At 45.0% G+C, this 20,788-nt stretch overlaps 2 protein-coding genes across 2 annotated transcripts in view; both read left to right on the plus strand.

Moving 5' to 3' along the window:
• stxbp5l (syntaxin binding protein 5L) overlaps positions 1-4,939 on the plus strand; it is a gene marked incomplete at both ends in the record, with an annotated part of 122,645 nt that extends 117,706 nt beyond the window's left edge. The window contains 6 exons of the mRNA XM_083681437.1: positions 190-429; positions 1,446-1,809; positions 2,062-2,227; positions 3,485-3,596; positions 3,786-4,006; positions 4,898-4,939. Of these exons, the coding sequence (XP_083537563.1) occupies positions 190-429; positions 1,446-1,809; positions 2,062-2,227; positions 3,485-3,596; positions 3,786-4,006; positions 4,898-4,939 (1,145 nt within the window). The remainder of the gene's footprint in view (positions 1-189; positions 430-1,445; positions 1,810-2,061; positions 2,228-3,484; positions 3,597-3,785; positions 4,007-4,897) is intronic.
• Positions 4,940-9,210: 4,271 nt separating this feature from the next.
• On the plus strand, positions 9,211-20,441 carry poglut2 (protein O-glucosyltransferase 2). Its single transcript, XM_083681491.1, has 10 exons — positions 9,211-9,755; positions 10,389-10,594; positions 10,935-11,140; positions 11,944-12,021; positions 12,879-13,051; positions 13,795-14,032; positions 15,035-15,244; positions 15,439-15,528; positions 18,812-18,916; positions 20,280-20,441. The coding sequence occupies exons 1-10, from the start codon at positions 9,565-9,567 to the stop codon at positions 20,295-20,297; spliced, it is 1,515 nt and encodes a 504-aa protein (XP_083537617.1). The 5' UTR covers positions 9,211-9,564; the 3' UTR covers positions 20,298-20,441.
• Positions 20,442-20,788: the final 347 nt, after the last annotated feature.

The following is a 20,788-nucleotide window of genomic DNA, read 5'->3' on the forward strand; positions in this document are numbered from 1 at the left end:
TGTGTGTGTGTGTGTATGTGTGTGTGTGTGTGTGTATGTGCGTATGTGTGTGCGTGTGTGTGTGCGTGCGTGCGTGCGTGCGTGCGTGCGTGCGTGCGTGTGTGTGTGTTTGTGTGTCTGCCTGCCCTGGCGTGGTGGTGGTGATGGTGATGATGGTGATGGTGACGGTGGCGTCCTCCCCCCGTACAGAGAGCAGAGAGAACTCCTTCAGCCGCTCCCGGAGCTCCAGCGTGTCCAGCATCGACCGGGACACCAAGGAGGCCGTCACCACGCTGACGTTCGGCGAGTCGTACGCCCGGAAGACGGACGCCCTGCCCACGCCGTGCCTGTGGGTGGGCACCAGCCTGGGGGTGGTACTGCTCATCCCCATATCTGTACCCATGGACGAGGAGGAGAGGCTGGAGGAGCCCGTCACCGTGGGACCCAGTAGTGAGACACGCTCGTTACGTTTGATGTTAATGTACAGCGCCCTGCATAAGGGCCGAATGGGACGGCGAAATGTTTGTTTGTCCTTTTTTTGGCTCGACACTCCACCAAACGTTTGGATTTGAAATCCATCTGACGTAGGGAAACAGTCCAATACAGTAGCAGTCAAAAGTTTGGACACACCTTCTCATTCAATGGTTTTTCTTTATTTTTTGATTATTTTCTACATGGTAGATTCATATTGAAGACATCAAAACTGTGAAGGAACACATATGGAATGATGTAGTCAACAAAAAAGTGTGAATCAAACCAGAATATGGTTTCTATTTTAGATTCTTCAAAGTAGACACCTTTTGCTTTGATGACAGCTTTGCACACTCTTGGCAAGGTGTGTCCAAACTTTTGACTGGTACTGTGTGTGTTTGATATATGATTGATACCATTCCTCATTCAATCCCATGCATTCTAATGAGTGCTGTATGGGTATAGGGTCATAGGGTTTGTGAATATGCCAAATATTTGAATATGGTCTTGATTGAGCTGTCAGACCCAGTGGTGAGACTCCGGGGGGTGGGGGGGTTGCGGCTGGGTGGGGGGGCGGGGGAAATGAGTCAGAGGGCTTTGAGGGCTGTGACGGAGGCTTAACGGTGGTCGCATAGGCAGTGGAACTGACTCACAAAGCCCTCCAGAGAAATCACATATGGATACGCTAAATTTGGTGTGAAAGGCCATGGAAGACAGTTGTGACAGTTGTCACGCAGTGAAGCATTTGGTGCATTTCTATAAGCACTGCCTGCTAGGTTCTGTCCTCCCTCTCTCACACAATGTTGTATGACAACTTGGCAATACACTGTGCCAGTTAGAGAAAGTGAATGACAAAAGATTATTGAAATCACAGCTCTCTCTCTCTCTCTCTCTCTATCTCTCTCTCTTTCTCTATTTCTCACACACACACACACACACACACACACTCTCTCTCTCTCTCCCTAACCTCCTTTCCTCAATCTCAACACTCTCAGGTACGATCCTAATGCTGAAGGGCTCCATCCTGCAGTTTGCCTTCCTGGACTGCGGGGGCGCTGTGATCCAGAGTCCCTACGAGGTGTGGCGGGACCCTAACGTGCCTGAGGACCACGACCGACCCCGGAGGCGTAAGCTGGTCAACTTCTCTCCGTCGTCCTCCCAGGAGGCGTGTGGGGATGGCCACCTGGCCGTGGTGTGCTCGGAGAAGCAGGCCAAGGTCTTCCTCATGCCCTCCCAGAGCGGCCTCTTCCTCCACAACATCACAGAGTCCTCCTTCGTCCTCCGCGCCGACATCATCTCCGTCTGTAACAGCGTCTGTCTGGCGTGTTTCTGCGCCAACGGGCACGTCATGACCCTGAGGTAGGCGGTGATGACCTCTCACCCCCCCCCCCCTGCCCCACAGACAACCAGGGTGGCTGCATGGGGTCAATTCAAATTTGAATTCAGTCAGTGCAAATTGGTAATGGATGGTTGTCGTTGTTGTTTGTGTCTGAGTTCTCCCCAATGTAACGCACGGCACTTTGGGCACTTTGTGGAAAAGCATGATTGAAATATAATACGTAATACTTTTTGGAACCATTAAGCTGTTCTTCTCTTCTGCTCTGGTTCCAGTTTGCCCAGTCTCCGGCCTCTGATGGATGTGAACTACCTTCCTCTGACGGACATGCGCATCGCCAGGACCTTCTGTTTCACCAACGCAGGGCAGGCCTTGTACCTCAGCTCCCCGACGGAGATACAACGCATCACCTACAGCCAGGAGATGTGTGACAATCTGCAGGTGTGTGTGTGTGTGTGTCTGTGTGTCTGTGTGTGTGTGTGTGTGTGTGTGTCTGTGTGTGTGTGTGTGTGTGTCTGTGTGTGTGTGTGTGTGTGTGTGTGAGTAAGTGAGTGAGTGAGTGAATGTTGGGTGGGGTGAGGTTTATGCGTGCCACATGTTCTTTTTTGTGTGTTTGTCTACATGTGTGCTCGTGTGTGTGTGTGTGTGTGTGTGTGTGTGTGTGTGTTTGTGTGTGTGTATGCACATGTTCTTTTCTGTGTGTTTGTCTACGTGTGCTCGTGTGTGTGTGTGTGTGTGTGTGTGTGTGTGTGTGTGTTTGTGTGTGTGTATGCACATGTTCTTTTCTGTGTGTTTGTCTACATGTGTGCTCATGTGTGAAAAGTCTCTGTTATTGGTGGTTTCCTACTGAAGGCTGTCATGCATTTGTATGTCTGAGACTATATGACAATATCTACAGGCTTGTTTATTTGTATGAGAGTGCACGTGTGCATTCATGCATGTGCACACATGTAAGTGTTTTTTCTTTCAGTATTAGTGTGTGTGTGTGTGTGTGTGTGTGTGTGTATGTGTGTCTGTGTGTATGTGTTAGTGTGTGTGATTGGAAATCTCATTGCTCTGTAGCCATGACAGCACATTGCTTCCTGCAGCTTGACTCAATGAATTCTAGGAGGCATCAGAGCATTAAATATATGGATGTCATAATTGATACCTTTGGTAAAGCCCAATCGTGACAGTGGCCATTGAAGTGAAATGTCACGCTTGTCATGTGTGGTTTGATCTCCACTGTGTGTGTGTGTGTGTGTGTGTGTGTGTGTGTGTGTGTGTGTGTGTGTGTGTGTGTGTGTGTGTGTGTGTCTGTCTGTCTGTCTGTCTGTCTGTCTCTTTGGGTGTGTTGTTAGACCCATCCCAGCACTCACACACCAATAAGAATCGACACCAGCAGAGCTCGAGCTCTGAATATGCATCCCCACTTTTTTTCAGTGGCTCTGAATAAGCTACGTTACCATACTGCCACCTGCTGGTGAACCCACAACACTTTTTTTTTATGGTTTTCAGTGATCAAGCTTTTCTAGTTGGCTCTACTCTTAATAAATTCTGTTTTCGTCTACACTGCCTAAGGCACTCTTTTGGCTTTTTTTTTTTTTTTTTTTTTTTTTTTTTTACCATTGTGCAAATCTGTGTATGTTTCACTCCATATGCCCTGGTTTGGTTTCATCATTACCCCACTGACTGGTTCTTCATTTTTGGTTGATTCAGGAGATGTTGGGGGAGCTGTTCATCCCGATAGAGACCCCAGAGGCTCAGAACAGAGGTTTCCTCAAGGGCTTCTTCGGCGGGAACACCCAGACCTTCGACAGAGAGGAGCTGTGTATGTAAACCTTTGTTGTATTCTGTGTGTCTAAGAGAATCCGAGAATCCAATGGAGGACGCTCATTCATAGTTTTTCCACAAATGTGTTTCGATTTCTATTCTCCTGTCTCATCGCGTCTCTTGCTCTCTATCTCCCTCCCTCCCTCCCTCCCTCCCTCCCTCCCTGCATCCCCCCACCCCCCTCTAGTTGGCGAGGCAGCGGCGGGTAAGGCGTCCCGGAGCCTGGCCCAGCACATCCCAGGTCAGGCGGGCATGGAGGGCATGAAGGCTGCGGCGACCGGGGTGGTGGGAGACCTGGCGCGCGCCCGCATCGCCCTGGACGAGAGAGGCCAGAGGCTGGGGGAGCTGGAGGAACGCACCGCCCTCATGATGACCAGCGCAGAGAGCTTCTCCAAACACGCCCACGAGGTAGTAGTCAGCCAGGAGGACGCGGGAGAGCAACTGACACTATTTATTATTATTTTTACCAGCAAGGGGCGCTAATGACAGTAAGGATAAAATATGCGGCCTCCAATGGAGATTTTCCTAAAGAAATTGCATTAAAAAAATTATAAATTAAATTAAATATTAAATGTCAATCTGACTTTGTTCTAAGGTCCACAGTGCATATGGTTAATATGATGCAAATACACACATTTTTGTAAAAGGGCTATGCTATCTGCCTCACTTAGCATGGTGCTAGCAGTTTTTACAATCAAAATCTGGTCTTGCATGAAAACAAAAGTCTGTCAGTTTGACAATATAGTATCCTGATTTCATTATCTGTGGAACGGGAATTTAGTAAGATTAAAGATCAGGTAAGGCACGCTGTCTTTGAATTCCATTTGGAGATCGATTTGAGCTTTTTCACTGCATTACTTTAATGTAAACTCTCCCTCATTGCTTCTTACTGGTGGTCACATGATGAGCGCCCTCTGCTGGCACTGCCAGAGAAATTGGACATTTGACCCACTTGAATGGGACAGTTAGGAAGTAGAACCCCTTTCTTTGGTAGTAGTCATGACAGAATAGACCAAGGCCTCAGTAGAGAAAGAAACGAGGGGTTAAACTGCCAGCTAGGAGAGAGGATGGAGGGGGTATTTTGTGGAACGGGAATTTGGGAAATGTCAGCTGTTATGGTATTGGGTCAGAATTGAGAGGAATATGGTGGATACTGTAGGTGATCAGCAATGATATTGATTGAGAGGAAATTGAGAGGGATTTTGTGTTGGCATTTGGGGAAAGCAAGATGGTGTTTCGATATGTTTCGTTGTTACTAAACCATGACTCCGCGTTCTCTGTTCTCTCTGTCCCCCTCAGGTGATGCTGAAATGCAAGGATAAGAAATGGTACCAGTTTTAATGGCAGCAGGACAGTGGGCCGAAGTGCACCCTCGGACCTGTCGGGGGCGCTGTGCTGGGACATGGACCTTCACTCTACGGCTGAGAGACAGAAAGGGAGGAAGAGAGAGGAAGAGACACAAGAAGGACTTTGTGTAAATGAGCCTCTCGGAAGGCTGTCTGTACAGCATTTTCACTTAAAGGACTGGGTCAGGGGTTGGTCTCTTGTCTAGACGATAGTGGGACGGACACAGACCATGAAGTGAGTTGGTTAAGACAGACAGGAGCCCTAGGATATGGTCATATATGGTCAAATGGATACAAGTCCATTAGTGTGTCAGGTGGGTAACCCAGACCTTGCTGTGTAGATACGCTAAGTTAAAGAAACCAACAAGACTGCATGAAACAAAATGGATGACAAATAAAAACATAAAACTGCCATATTAATAAAAAGCAGCATGCTACTTTAAACAGAGGGAAATATAAAATAAAAACTTTTATTTAATAATATAAGCCAACGACAGAAACTATGAAAAAACTTTCTATTTTTTGAAATATTGAACAAAATATATATAAAAAGGAAAATGTATACCTGCATTGCTATAAAGCCAAATTTTTTATTTTTTTGCCTTTTTTTTTTTATTTCTTTTGTTTTGGGTTATCTGAACACATATCATTTCAGTATGGACACTTCATTTACACAATACTACTATAGATACTATTCCTATTTCTGCACTTACTTCGCAGATACTTCACGTATACTCCACTCCTATCTCCTTTACCACGAAATATTCCCAAATATCTCTGGTCTATAGACAGTGCAAACACATACACACCGTCCATTTATACGGCACTAAACGCATTCTGTTGGCTGCTGCTATTTACTATATCTGACATTATATTAAAAAAGGTACATTTCATTCACTCCCCTGCGATGAACACAGAGAAATGTATGAACACAGAGAAATGTATGAACACCGAGAATAGATAGAAGTCAAATGTGTGAACGACGCAATGAGTATGAGAAAAGTGGGATTGAGGGTGCACTTGTGGGGCCATGTTGATAGTGTGTGAGGTCTGGAGTGTGTGTTTATTTCTATAAACATATGTAATAATAATTCACGTGCCATAAAATCAAGATGGGTGAAGCCCCTTCCTGTGAACTAGCAAAGAGCTAATATGTGGTAGTGATGACCTGTTTCCTGTAGATGAGAATAGATGAACCATCCCGAACCGATCGGAAGTGGCCATGCAGTACTGTAGATGGGCTGTCTGTCGTTGTTGTCAAACTGAATTTGGTTCGTTTGAGGAATTGTGATGTATTTTTTTTTTTTAAAAAGCCCTATTTTTTTGTTGTTGTGCGTATGTCATTGGAAACTTCTGCTGCCTTTCGTCATACTGTAAGTATGAGTTTGTGAGTCAGTGTGTGTCTCACGCAAGCCGATGTAAAAAAAAAAAAGTAACGAAACTCTCTACTTTCTCTGCCAAAGTAATTCAACATTAATGACCCCCCCCCCCCCCCCCACCTCTAACATTAATGACCCCCCCCCAATCCCCCAACATTAATGACCCCCCCCCCCCCTCCTGTGTTTACATTTTGGTATCCAGGATGGTCGTCTTTTTTCACTACGATGTTAAACTATGCTTCATGATTCTAGAAGTCTCATGATTCCAAAAGGGTCATGTTTGATAGTAAGGAGGAGTGAAGACAAGAGGTGGAGTCTGATCCATTTAAACACTCTAACAATTCTGAGGAGAAGAACCATCCTGCGGGTGTGCTTGCTTACTCTAGGTAGGCTGTGGGCAAATTGAAAAGGGCAAAAAATAATGTATTGAACCTTGTCGTTGTCATTGGTGGCAATCATATATGGATCCGTGTTATGTGTACGGAATCCATACTGATCTGAATTGGAAGCAAATAGGTTCCATCATTCTTCTTGATGAAGAACTCAATGTAACACCCCTGTATTCTCGCCCTTTAGTTGATGGTGGTATTCTCTTCTCTCTAGGCTCCTCCCTGTGTGTACAAAGATTGTTCTATGATACATGTTATTGCGTATGTTGTACCAGTTCAATAAGTGTACACAGAACACTAACAAACCCTCGTCTGAATGATAACTGATAGAAGAGTTACGGAAAATAGGAGGATATCATTGTTTATGTCTCTTTTTAGATAATATGAAAGTCAAAATGATTGTTCTGACCACACCAGTCACGCTCCCTCACCACGTCTCATGTTTGCCTGACCTTGACACACATATAAAGGAATACCATAGTAACCAGAACACCACCATTCTCTCACACTAAACGAGTATCTATATCTTCATCACACACACACACACACGCATGCATCCACGCATGCACACACACACACACACGCATGCACTCTCTCTCTCTCACACACACACACACACACACACACACACACACACACACACACACAGCTACACTTAACCCGCATCTCTATTCATGTCACTCTGCCCCTTCTCAGGCTAGTGAGACATTCCTGAAGGATACTGTAGAGCGAGACCCAGTCTGGTCACCGAGCTCAGAGTAGAATTGAAATCAGTTGCCGAGCTTCGAGCTGTCAAATGAAATCTGTAGAACGAATCGCAATCAGTTGATGTGAAATCTGTTGCCATGCTCCGAATGAGTTGAAATCAGTTGAAATCAGTTGCCAGCTCAGAGGGAGCCCAAATGTTTTGCTCTATTTTAAATGAGTTGAAAATCTGAGGGAGTCCAAATGTTTTGCTCTATTTTAAATGAGTTGAAAATCAGAGGGAGTCCAAATGTTTTGCTCTATATTAAATGAGTTGAAAATCAGTTGCCTATGCCGTTGTCAAGGAGTGAGTTGAATGAGTTGAAATCAGTTGCCTACGTAGGTGTCTTTCAAGGCTGGTAGTGTGAAGGCTGTCGTCCATGAATGACTGTGTTTGCGGGCCTCGAAGAAAGAACCAGTCTATTTCTCTACGTGTACTACTGTCCGATGACGTTTGTGTTGAGTATAACAGTGCAGTTGAACTTTAAATGGCAGAGGAAGAAAAAAAATTGGACTTCTATTGACAGGGTGTTTTTGTTTGTAAGTTTTTGGTTTTTATATAAACTGTACAGAACAACCCTGGGCTGGGAGTTAAAGACAAGAAGAAAAAAAAAGAAACATACAAAAACAGAAAAAATATTCCCCCGGATATCCTTCTCTGTAAACGTCGTACCTGTTTTGATGATTGGTACTGTATCTGGTATTCTGCCTAACTCTGTCTGACTAAGTCACTGGACCTCTGTTCGTTCACACTGTACTTTCCTGGCCGAGCCGTTTTTCTCTGGGTTTCCTCAAAGATGGCAGCGAAACATTTGTCTTGTTTAAATGGATTCTACCACCTTTTGTTCTTATTGATATTATAGTAGTGTAATAGAGATTACTGAGAAAAAAGAACTCTAAATATGTTGATGCAAATCAAATTGAAATAAACATTGATTGATGTACACACCAGAGATATCGGTTTTGTCACCCTCCAATGAACCTCACTTTGTTAAAGTGTCACCCAAGGCATGTGTGCTAACCTAGTATATCCATTCTGTTCTATTCTCCCTATTCCATTCCACTCTATATTAAACATTCTGTTCTATTCTCTCTATTCCATTCCATTCTATTCTATTCCATTCTATATAAAATATTTTATTCTATTCGTTCTATTCCATTCCATTCTATATTAAACATTCTATTCTGTTCTCTCTATTTCATTCCATTCTATATTAAACATTCCGTTCTATGTCAGTTATAAAGACGGCTAGCCCCAGGATGAGTGCCAGGTGGGGGTACGTCCCTGGAGAGAAGACAGAAGGAGAGGGAAGGAGATAGAATGATGTTCTATTACAATCCATATTCTATTATATTCTAGCTCTATTCTCTTATTTTTTTTATTTTATTCTCATATCACTGATGTGCCACTGGAGACCAAGCCTCTATTTTTTGCTCCAGACAAGCAAATGTGTTATTAGACTATTTCCTCTTAGATTACGTGGAGACAATGTCAATCTAAGACTGCATCTGATTTCACCGACTATAGATTAGTGATTGTAGTGAACAATGACAGTGTTTAAACGCAGAGGCTTGACTCCCTCTTATGTAAGATTGGTTTTAACCCCTTCGCATGGCACACAAACACGTCTAACCTATTCCCTACTCGTCTCGACCAATCAGATCCACGCTCCACTTTCGATATTCAACCGGAGACGTGGTGGGAGCGACCAATCAGATCGCCACTCTCCGCCTGTCTCTCGGTAGAAGTTCGTCCATACCCGACCATTATAATTGTATCCATGTTTTATCTCAAACTTCACCGGTAAAAATGTGACAGCGCGACAACATCGAACGGATAGGCTTAGAGAGGAGCAGCGCCGTGTGATGTTTACGTGAGTGTACACACGTATTGCAACATTGCACTGTATCAGTGCATATTTGAGAAAGGGTGTTCCTCCGCTCGGTGTATGCAGACTGCTGGCAGCCAGATGTCGAATTATCCGGCGTTGCTGACATTTCACCGGGATGGCAATTTACGGGACTGAAATTCCACTGTAGAAGATCAACTTTGACTTGACAAAGAATAACGGACCAACGCATTTTCCGGACAGCCGATTCGCACAAACATGTTGCGTAAACTGCTTTCGTGGTTTCCACTGTACTGTCTGGGACTGTTCGATCAGACACCTCCCGGAGTTTTAGCAGGCTCGGAGCCCTGCGCTGCAAAAACTTTGGTATGGGGTCCGGGGTTGGAGGCAAATATTGTTCTACCAGCTCGATTCTTCTTCATACAGACGGCAGACAGCTCTGGGAGAAAGTAAGTATGTCGTCATGGGTCCGAAAACCTCCCAGGCGGTCCCTTCAGTCTAGAGTGCCATCAAGTGCCAAGCACACGGCGAAGGATACAATGTCACTGCAGAATCGTAAAATCACACGTGTGTCCTTGTAACATTGTTGTCACTGGGTAGACATGAAAGACTGTCTGGGGACGACCGCCACTGAACCCTTTATGTGACACTACTCCCCCGGGGCAAATGTGTCCTGTGTGTGCGTGTCTGCTTTCAACAGTGCCGTGTCCTATTTCATATTTGTTTTTCCTCATACTGTCTGTCTTTTCAAATAGTGTAACTTATCTTTTACACTTTCACTGTAAAGAAGGCTTTCCCTCCTAATAGTTTCATCATTGTTGTGTTTGGTGTCTGCTAATTATGCTTTAGCCTATACACAAAGGCTCACATACAGTAGACCCTAGGACCTTCTCAGCTTAGTATGTACTATGTTATATGACAGAGAGTCAATTAACTCAACTGTGCTATTGACCTCCAACTCATATTATTGAAATCCTTTTTGAAATCCTTGAGTTATCATTTACATCAGGGATGTGATCTTCAGCCAAGTCTTACATGGTGGTCTGGTTCACTGTTTTAATCGTTAACGTTGCCCCCCGCAGTTTTACAACCTCACCAGGAGAGAACACCTTCGAGGTGAAGATCGTGTCCCCGGTGGAACAGTTCTCCAGGATCTGGGTCCAGGTTCTGGACCGCAGGGATGGCTCCTTCCTGGTTCGGTACAGGATGTATGCCAGCTACACAGACCTGCACGTCCACATACTGCTCAAAGACAAACATGTCGCCCAGTCTCCCTTCATACTGAAAGGTAAAGGTCAGGGAACCTGGCCTCAGTCTCTCTCTCTCTCTCGCTCTCTCTCCGTCGTCGGTCTGTCTGTCTGTCTGTGTCTCTCTCTCACACACACACACACACACACACACACACACACACACACACACACACACAGACACACACACACACACACACAGACACACACACACACACACACACACACACACAGACACACACACACACACACACAGACACACACACACACACACACACACTACTGTGTCTGTAGTATGACGAGTGGTTGTTGTCTGTCTCCCACCACACACACACACACACACACACACACACACACAATCTCTTCTCTGTCTCCCTCTAGGTCCAGTGTACCATGATGCCTGTGACTGTCCCCAGCCCAGCGGGTCAGTGTGGCAGCAGGACATGCACTGTCCCCTGTCCTTCCCTCAGATAGAGAGAGACCTGGCCCTCTACCCCAGGGTGGACCCTGACCGCTACGCCCAAGAGATCCCTGAGCGCTTCGGACAGAGGCAGAGCCTCTGCCACTACACCATCAAGGACAACAAGGTACCTGGTAGACCATCAGGGATGACAGGTGGCACATGTTAGACCCAGGGTTAGTGCGTGTAGCCAAAGGCAGTCACTAGTCATTGTACTGAGTGGGCCGTAGTTGTTAAGGGCAAGGCCAGGAAGGCTGTACTTTGGTGAAAATAGAAAAAGAATGAAAATGTTTCTATTGCAGGCTATTTTTTGGTAGAACAGGTGGGGACAACCTAAAAACAGAAGGCGGCCTGCTAATACTGTAGCCCCCCCCCCAGGCAACCTCAGACCTAGTCATAAACTACCAGGTGGAGCAGGGCCGTCTTAGTCGTGAAATACAGCCATTTAAGGTACCAGGTGTGGAGCAGTGTTGTCAAAATGGCTGTGTGTGTGTGTGTGTGTGTGTGTGTGTGTGTGTGTGTGTGTGTGTGCGCGCTGAGCCATGTCGGAGAGCCCTTACATTGTTGCTGGTAGCAAGCAGCGAGTGAGTGAGCGGTAGGCCTCATGTGGTGTGGTTGTGGTGAGCTGGGTTGGAGATGGAGTTCAACAGTAGCCCTGATTATACTGTACTACCCTGTAATTACACGCCAGCAGACTCTGAACTACATGGACATACTGGATATGTCAGCTTCCCACGTGTTTGATACCATTCCACATTCCATTCCATGCGTTACAATGAGCCTGTCCTCTGATTTCTAGGACTACTACAAGTACTGACTTCCAAGAATGACATACTGGATGCATTTGCTTGAATTGTGAGCTCATTCATTTATTGTGGGTGTTGTCGTGCAATATTTTATGCATCCTATGTATATTTCTGTACTTTTTAGGTCTACATTAAGACTCTAGGAGAGCATGTGGGATTCCGGATCTTCATGGATGCCTTCCTCCTCTCTCTGACCAGGAAAGTGAGTGCTGCTTCCGTTCACATGGTTATACGCTGTGGAATTTGTGATTCAAGAGAAGCGTTCACCGTTGTCTGACAGGGGTTTGGTGTTAGTTGTTCCAGTGGCCACTAGATGGCAGTGTGACTCCAGGAAAATGACATCAGTTGGGACCCACACACAGCATGACTGTGCTGTCAAGAATGTGTTAACTTGATTGATAGATGGTTGAATGTAAAAGGGTATTGTTGTTTCAGGGGAATGTCACTTTCCATTGGAAATGCAATTGAATAGGATGTTGAGTGATTCATGTTTTACATAAGTACATTCCCATGCTTTTCAGTTAATTTCCCTTCTGACTGGCATAGAAAAGTAACACAATTAAAGTAAAGTGTATCGTCTGGCCTTTATTGACAATGGCAGGTTCTCATTCGTTTACGCTACATTTTACATTTAAGTCATTTACCAGACACTTTTATCCAAAGCGACTTACAATAAGTACATTTGTCCAAGTAAGTGAATCAACTATACATCAGTCATTGTAAGTAAAACCTTTGAGAAGAACATGTCCCATAGGCAGTCACTGTGTTAGAGGAAGGAAGAAAACAAGTTAGGGTGTGTTTCTCCATCTTCTCTCTGTGTGTCCAAGTGAGTGTCCCTGACATGACAGTCAGGCAGACAGACAGGTGAGACAGACAGACAGACATACAGACAGACAGGCAGGTGAGAGACAGACAGACAGACAGTCAGACAGCTGAGACAGACAGACAGACAGGTGAGAGACAGACAGACAGACAGGCAGATGGACAGGTGAGAGACAGACGGACAGGTGAGACAGACAGACAGACAGACAGATCAGGTCCTCATCTCTGTGTGTCCAGGTGCGTGTCCCTGATGTGGAGTTCTTCGTCAACCTGGGGGACTGGCCCCTGGAGAAGAGGAAGCCCTCCGACAGGCTCCACCCCATCTTCTCCTGGTGCGGCTCCAACGACACCCGAGACATCGTCATGCCGACCTACGACCTCACCGAGTCGGTCCTGGAGACCATGGGAAGGCAAGGCCCATCGAGAAACTTGAACTTACTTCCGGTTCAAGCCAAAAAACGACCATTAATTTTTCCCATCCAGATCCAACGGCTAATATAAGCGTTGTGTAACACGTAGGCCTAAAGTTTATTTTCCGATTAACTAGCGTTTGATTAGTCTTCACCTTGGATATCTTTTGTCTCTCTACGCTTGTTTTCCACATTTTAAGTTTTGACAGAGACAAAATGACTGAGAAATGGTTCCATGAGCCAAACGCTCGTTAATCGGAGAAGAAAACGTACAAGAAATGTTAAGCCTACGTATTACACAACACTTATATTAGTTATTTGAAAAATCCTGATGGGAAATAGCAATAGGGATTTTTGGCTTGTACCGGAAGTGAGTTCACAGACTCCATTGTGACGAAACCACGCCGCCTCTCTATTGTTGTGTTGTTCATTGTTTACTGTGGTAAAAGAACACAGAACAAGAGTATTGTTCCATTCATAAATACTAGGAATGTTCATGTTTGCCCCACAGTTTTATGACAGCTTATGACATCCTTGTAGCCCCATATTTGACCCTAGTACTGATTCTCACTCTTGTTGTGAGTGAAAGTCAGCACTACAGTCACAGAGGAGGCGGGAGTTTTCTCATGAATGACTCGTTCCAAAAAGATGCTTGGTTGATTACAGTATTATGTCAAACACTGTATGCATGATGATGATGACGATCACCCATTTGATTGACACCTGTGTCGTCCACTGAGCAGAGTGAGTCTGGACATGATGTCGGTCCAGGCCAATACAGGGCCTCGGTGGGAGGAGAAGAACGCCACAGCCTTCTGGAGGGGTCGGGACAGCAGGAAGGAGCGTCTGGAGCTGGTGAAGCTTGCGCGGGCGCACCCCAACATGGTGGACGCTGCCTTCACCAACTTCTTCTTCTTCAAACACGACGAGAGCCTCTACGGGCCGCTGGTCAAACACGTCTCCTTCTTTGACTTCTTCAAGGTGAGATGTGAGGGTTGTGAGGGCTGCAACGTTTCAAGTTTATTTGTCATTAGGTCATATACAAGTATAAAACGCGACGAAATTCAGTGAGTTCGACAGTCTGATGGCCTGAGGTAGAAAATGGGTAGAAGCTGTTCCCGGAACCTGTTGGTCTGGGTCTGACTGCTTCGGTACCGTTTGCCCGATGGAAGCAGGGAGAACAGAGTGCGACTGGGGTGGCTGTTGGCCTTGACGACCTTCCCGGTCTTCTGCTTTCTCTCACATCTCTCAGAGGAGATGGCGTGGGAGCGGCGGGGAGCTCACGGCGTAGCCTGGGTTTAAGGCGCCCTCATGGCTGCGGGTTTAGCTTTTGCCTTCATTTTGCCTAATGAGGGACATGTAATTGCTTGTAAAACTAAAGACAAGCAGACATACTTGTAAAAATGACTTTATGGCAAAGGTAAATGGAAAAATTGTTGATTTTAACAGTTGGCTTTACAAGGCCATATACATGTGGCAACGCATGCAAGTGGGGATCAGCGAGTACTTTTCACGCTCATAAAAAGAGGTGGATAGGACACGTGCAAGTCTTCAAATGTGAGGAATGACTTTACGTCCGTACATGGCTATGCCATGTACCACAGGACTCTGTTGGTTTTAGAGTCAGTTCAGCTTCTTTCTTTGGTTTTCAACAGTCTCGTCTATTTTGGTCAATATCGTGGTCTTATATAACGTCTTATGATTCAGTGGTGTTGTTGTTGGCTGCTGCGGTCCGAAAGAGCAAGCTTCAAACTCTCGAGGCAGTAGAGGGGGTCACAACAGCCATGTTAGTAAAACGCAATTGAAAGCTTGCAAATAGTTACGTAAAAATAGTTTTGTGCTTATAAAAATGTCTCCCATTTAACATGATCATATCATTGACTTAACCCTACTTGGCTTAGGGGGGTTGAAGGGTTGAATGGCTGAATAAACAATGTCCATTCCCGTCAACACTCCTAAATCCTCTCTCTCTCCCGTTCCTAGTTCAAGTACCAGGTCAACATGGACGGGACCGTGGCAGCCTACAGACTGCCCTACCTGCTGGCAGGGGACAGTGTGGTTCTGAAGCAGGACTCTGACTACTACGAACACTTCTACAGTCAGCTCACACCCTGGGAACACTACATCCCCATCAGAGCCGACCTTGGAGACCTGCTGGACAAGATCCACTGGGCCCGTGACCACGATGAAGAGGTGACGAGGATGAGGATGATTTTGTCGATGGTCATTTGTTTGACGATGATTGCGATTCGTTGAGTTTTTTAGTTCCAAAAGTTATCCGTGATCACATTATTTGAGTCTTTCCACCTGGAGAGCTTTTTTTGTAACTCTGGTTTTATGCTCTCTCTCTCTCTCTCTCTCTCTCTCTCTCTCTCTCTCTCTCTCAGGCAAGGAAAATTGCAATGGCTGGTCAACAGTTTGCTCGTAACCATCTCATGGCAGACAGCATATTCTGCTACTACTACAAGCTCTTCACGGTAACATTTCATTTGATGTACAACAGCTCAGCTAATTCCTTACCGGCAACAGTGTCTGTAACGACACAGATACACAGTGGAACTTCAACAACATTCAGCTCTGTGGAGAATACAACTACATTTATCAGACTAGAGAGAGCTCTGTGGAGAATACAACTACATTTATCAGACTAGAGAGAGCTCTGTAGAGAATACAACTACATTTATCAGACTAGAGAGAGCTCTGTAGAGAATACAACTACATATATCAGACTAGAGAAGTACATGAAGAGAAAAAGCTAAAGCACTGAATGTACCACTCCATTTTACACTCCCAGAAATGTGGTGAACGCATGTCGTTTCACACACCTTTATCCTGTTATCGTTATCAGCTATCCTATCCTATCTTATCTTATCTCTCTCTCTCTCTGCCTGTCACCTTTATGCAACAACCTCAAGGACAGTAGGATCTCATACGGAAGTTAGGTATTCCTAAGTCGGCCTATTCCGCCACCGGACCGCGATGCCGGACACGTCAAGGCCTTGACCATTGACCGTTAACAGTGACCTTATTACCTTGGCTGATGGGGCAGCCTGACTTGCTCCGGGGGCTAAGGGATGTGTTGAGGCATGTCTGGAAGGGCTACTTGGCACAGAAGAGTGGTTCCGACCACCTCTGCTACACTGGCACCAGTCAGTTGTTACGCTGGCACCAGTCAGAGGTTACACTGGCACCAGTCAGAGGTTACACTGGCACCAGGCAGAGGTTACGCTGGCACCAGGCAGAGGTTACGCTGGCACCAGGCAGAGGTTACTCTGGCACCAGGCAGAGGTTACACTGGCACCAGTCAGAGGTTACACTGGCACCAGTCAGAGGTTACACTGGCACCAGTCAGAGGTTACACTGGCACCAGGCAGAGGTTACACTGGCACCAGTCATTACATGTTGGTGGTGACCCCTGACAGCCCTAGAACAGGATGCCAGTGGACAATTAGATATATAAAGACATTATTTAGCACTGAACATTCCACGCCAAATAACATTCTTATTGGTATTCTCAGTGGGCGTCCATTGCTATGAAACCTTCGGTGCCAATATGGTGACCGTTGAAGTTCCATATATCTATGGCTCTGACATCATTGAGCTCATTGACTCATTGTTATGTGGTCCTCTATGGCTCAGTGTGGTCCTCTGTGGCTCCCAACGATAAGTTGGTAGAACATGGCGCTAACAATGCTTAAGTTGTGGGTTTGATTCCTGCTTGGACCATATATACTGAAATGTATGCACTCACCGCAATGTAAGTCGCTTTGGATAAAAGCGTCAGCTAAATGGCATATATATATATGTTATCCATGTGAAGCCTCCTCTCCATGTCCATGCGCCCGGGTCAGCCAGGGAAGAGGCACGTTTGGTGGCAAGGAAGTAACGTTTCTTTTTTTTTAAAATATGTTTTTAGGGCATTTCTGCTTTATTGGGATAGAGACAGTAGAGCTTGACAGGAAGGATGGGAGAGAGAGGAGGGATGACATGCAAGATATGTCGAGGGTCGGAATCGAACCAGGAACCTTGCGATTATTTATTTATTTATTTATTTAAGTTTCTGGCACAAGACTTGTTTTCTGGTACTTGTGTTTTGCAGGCTGTTTTGCAGGTTTTGCAGGCTGTTTTGCATGTTTTGCAGGCTTAGTGCTTTCTCTTTGTCTTCCACCTGTTTGTGTTGTTATATTGGTGGAGAGCTGACCTTGAAGCGTACAGTATATGAAGCGTGACCTCCGATGGGCGTTATGATGTTTTGGTTTTTACACGTTTCTTTATTTGGATTGCCTGTTTATTGCTCCTGGGTTAGGGGCCATGTTCTCCTCATACTGTAGATACACTTGGCTTTGAGAGCGCACACACACACACACACATATTCAATGACACAGTCACAGAGTTTTTTCCACAGTTAAGCCCTTACAGCTCTGTGGAATCTGAGGGCATTGATTCACCAAAGGAATGACCACTTTACTGTACCTGCAGGATGCGTCATTTTTCAGTAATGCCGATGTCTCATACTGCATGTCATTGCATTGTTTCTCCTGGTTACGGCACGGCTCTTACATGGCACTTTTTCACAGACCTTAGAAAAGGTTTATACCCACAGAATTAGATTTGGATCATGTACTGTATGTGCTCATTTAACACGTGATTTATTACATAGATTGCAGTAGTGTCGTGAGTTAATCAAAAGCTAAAGGTTTAACCAGTCTTAACAGTTATATACAGTACCAGTCAAAGGTTTGGACACACCTTGCCAAGAGTGTGCAAAGCTGTCATCAAAGCAAAAGGTGGCTACTTTGAAGAATCTAAAATATCAAACATATTCTGATTTGTTTAACACTTTTTTGTTTACTCCATAATTCCATATGTGTGCCTTCATAGTTTTGATGTCTTCAATATTAATCTACAATGTAGAAAATAATAAAAATATAGAAAAAGCATTGAATGAGAAGGTGTGTCCAAACTTTTGACTGGTATTGTATATATGCCATTTAGCTGACGCTTTTATCCAAATGTATCCACATTGCAGTGAATGCATACATTTCAGTATATATGGTCCCAGCGGGAATCGAACCCCCAACCTAAGCGTTGTTAGCGCCCTGCTCTACCAAATGAGCCACAGAGGACCACTTAATTCCCTGAACCTGCTGACACCCAGTCAGGCATATCCACTTCTGCACGCCCCCCTGGGCCACCTCAACCTCATAGGGGGGATCGTATGAAGTGAACCGCCATAGAAAGAACGTGTGAAATCATAACTTATTCTCTGTTGGCCGCTGCCCCTCCCTGTCTTGTCTGTGGGAATGGAACACGTGGCCATTGTGACAGACAAAGGACATCAGGGTGACAGAGTGTCCCAGTCCACAGCGCTTTATTGGACACCATAAGCCAGCGCTGCAAACATTAATGTTTAAACACACTTTCTGGCTCAAAGGAGCAGTGGCAGCCATAAACAGGTGGTTTTTAAGTGGGGGAGGTATTGGAGGTGGGGGAGGCGAAGGAATGGGCATTTTCCCCACATATGTAACTCATGTACACTGTATACTCTGGAAATGTGGTCTGGCTTAAGTACCTATGGATGTTTATATTGCGTGTACAGTTGCAGTAAGGTTGTGCACGTGAACTTTGTTTCTGTTTTTCTGACTATTACTATATCCTTTCGCGATGACACCTCCGATTCTAATCAGTCAGCGGAAACACATTGTTATTGTTTTCTTTCTTTCTTTGGTGTTTTGACGTTTCCCAACCGGTGTTTTGTAGGAGTATGCAGCGCTGCAGGTGACAGAGCCCAAGGTGAGAGAGGGGATGGAGAGGGTGGAGCAGCCGTCTGATGACCTCTTCCCCTGCCTCTGCCACAGGACCACGGTAAGCATGACCAGGACACAGGCACTGGAATCACACTACAGAGCCGAGCTGTTCTGTTCTGGCTTGGGCTATTCTGGGTTGTTCTGTTCTGGCCTGCCTTGGGCTGGCCTGGCCTGGCCTGGCCTGGTTATGGATCCACCATAGTTGTGCTGGAAAGGACAATTTAAAAATGTTTTTGAAGCAGCAGAATTTGGTTCTGGTAGTGTCTCGGCCCTGTAGGGTGTAAAGTCTTAGAGTAATGTCTCTCACAAGACTGATTTAGGCCATAAACAACCCAACCCCCATCATACTGTACGCACCTCAGAGTATATTCAGCTGAGCATCCCATCAGTCTAGGAGGCTGTAGATAAAGAGTTGACCATCTCATTGTTGCTACTGTTGGTGAAAGAAACAGACACAGAGGCCGAGGCAGGATTTCACAGAGGCCGAGGCAGGATTTCACAGAGATGGAGGCAGGATTACACAGAGATGGAGGCAGGATTACACAAGGACCGAGGCAGGATTACACAGAGATGGAGGCAGGATTACACAGAGATGGAGGCAGGATTACACAAGGACCGAGGCAGGATTACACAGAGATGGAGGCAGGATTACACAAGGACCGAGGCACGATTACACAAGGAAGGGACATTATCTTGATCTTTATCAGCATCTATTATCTTCGCTCCTGCTGGAGTTGTCCTTGAAGTGGGATCCCTGTGTTTAGACAACTATAGATTAGGATCTACGCTCCACCTTCTGTGTCCACAGTGTTAAAGGACTATCCCTGGGCTTTTAACAAGCTACTGTCAAAGGTGACAATAAATCTGTTCTGTGATAAAGGGATATTTAGGCAAATCATTACATTTCTAAAGCACTTTTTGACACATGCGATTGTCTCAAGGTTCTACTGGTCATCTGAAGACTGAACCCTTTAATATGTGCAGACATCTCTCCCCAATGCGTTATATTATGTCCAATTTGTTTTTAAAGGAGCAGCGTTCACAGGTCTTCATTGGCTTTATGTAACCAAAACTGCTGTAATCAGCACTTGCACTCAAAGTCAAAAAGTTCAGTTCAGTCATTCAGTGTAGTATGTTTAAAAAAATCACACTTTTGAATGTTCTGCATTGTTATTTAAAACTGAGATTTAAAAAATAATTCTGAAGTATAAGCTTAGAAGTCCTTTTTATGTACAGTAAGCGGATGGATCAAAGAAAAGATGCAGCCAGAAATTATGTAATCGACGAAAGAAGCTTCATGGCATTACTTGATTTTTATAACACTTTATTTGACAAAATGTATGACTTTTATGACAGGCATAGATATGAGGCCTAGATATGAGGTTTATTGACATTGTCCATTGTTCGTTTTTGTTTTACAGGCTAAGGATGAGCTCTGATTGATCCAGCAGTCAATTATAAATCAATTGCATTTTATCCAATGTTATTGAGTAATATGTGTTGACGTGTGAATTGTCGGGTTATCTCCCTACCATGAATGTCAGTTTTTCCATTTTTATAATAAATATTTTTTCATTGTTCGTACTGAATGTTACCATTGGTTGTGTTTTATTTATTGCAATAAAAGTTAATTTGGGTGGCCCATTTTACAGTTCATATAAAGAAAGACCTTGACCTTGAGAATGTTACTCACTTTGTCATTGAAACCACACACACTCACTCACACACACTCACAGACACAGCACAAACACACATTCTGTAGTTACAACGAAGTTCAACTGTTTTTGGTGGGAGGGCACACTTTTCATAATACACCTTTTGAGAAGTAAACTGAAGGTTTGGTCTATGACGAAATTAAAGTGAATTATAGTTTTAACGCAAAAGTAATCAGCCATAAAACCCATTGGTGTAATAGCGACTCCTGCACGCT

This window comes from Argentina silus (genome assembly GCF_951799395.1).
Source record: "Argentina silus genome assembly, chromosome: 12".
NCBI classification, from domain to species: domain Eukaryota; kingdom Metazoa; phylum Chordata; class Actinopteri; order Argentiniformes; family Argentinidae; genus Argentina; species Argentina silus.

What these genes read in the sequence shown, in the direction of transcription:
- poglut2 (XM_083681491.1), top strand. Translation starts at nt 9,565, where the DNA reads ATGTTGCGTAAACTGCTTTCGTGGTTTCCACTGTACTGTCTGGGACTG. An exon ending in TCCTCTCTCTGACCAGGAAA is followed by an intron (nt 12,022 to 12,878) that starts GTGAGTGCTGCT and finishes CTGTGTGTCCAG; the next exon opens with GTGCGTGTCCCTGATGTGGA. An exon ending in CCCGTGACCACGATGAAGAG is followed by an intron (nt 15,245 to 15,438) that starts GTGACGAGGATG and finishes TCTCTCTCTCAG; the next exon opens with GCAAGGAAAATTGCAATGGC.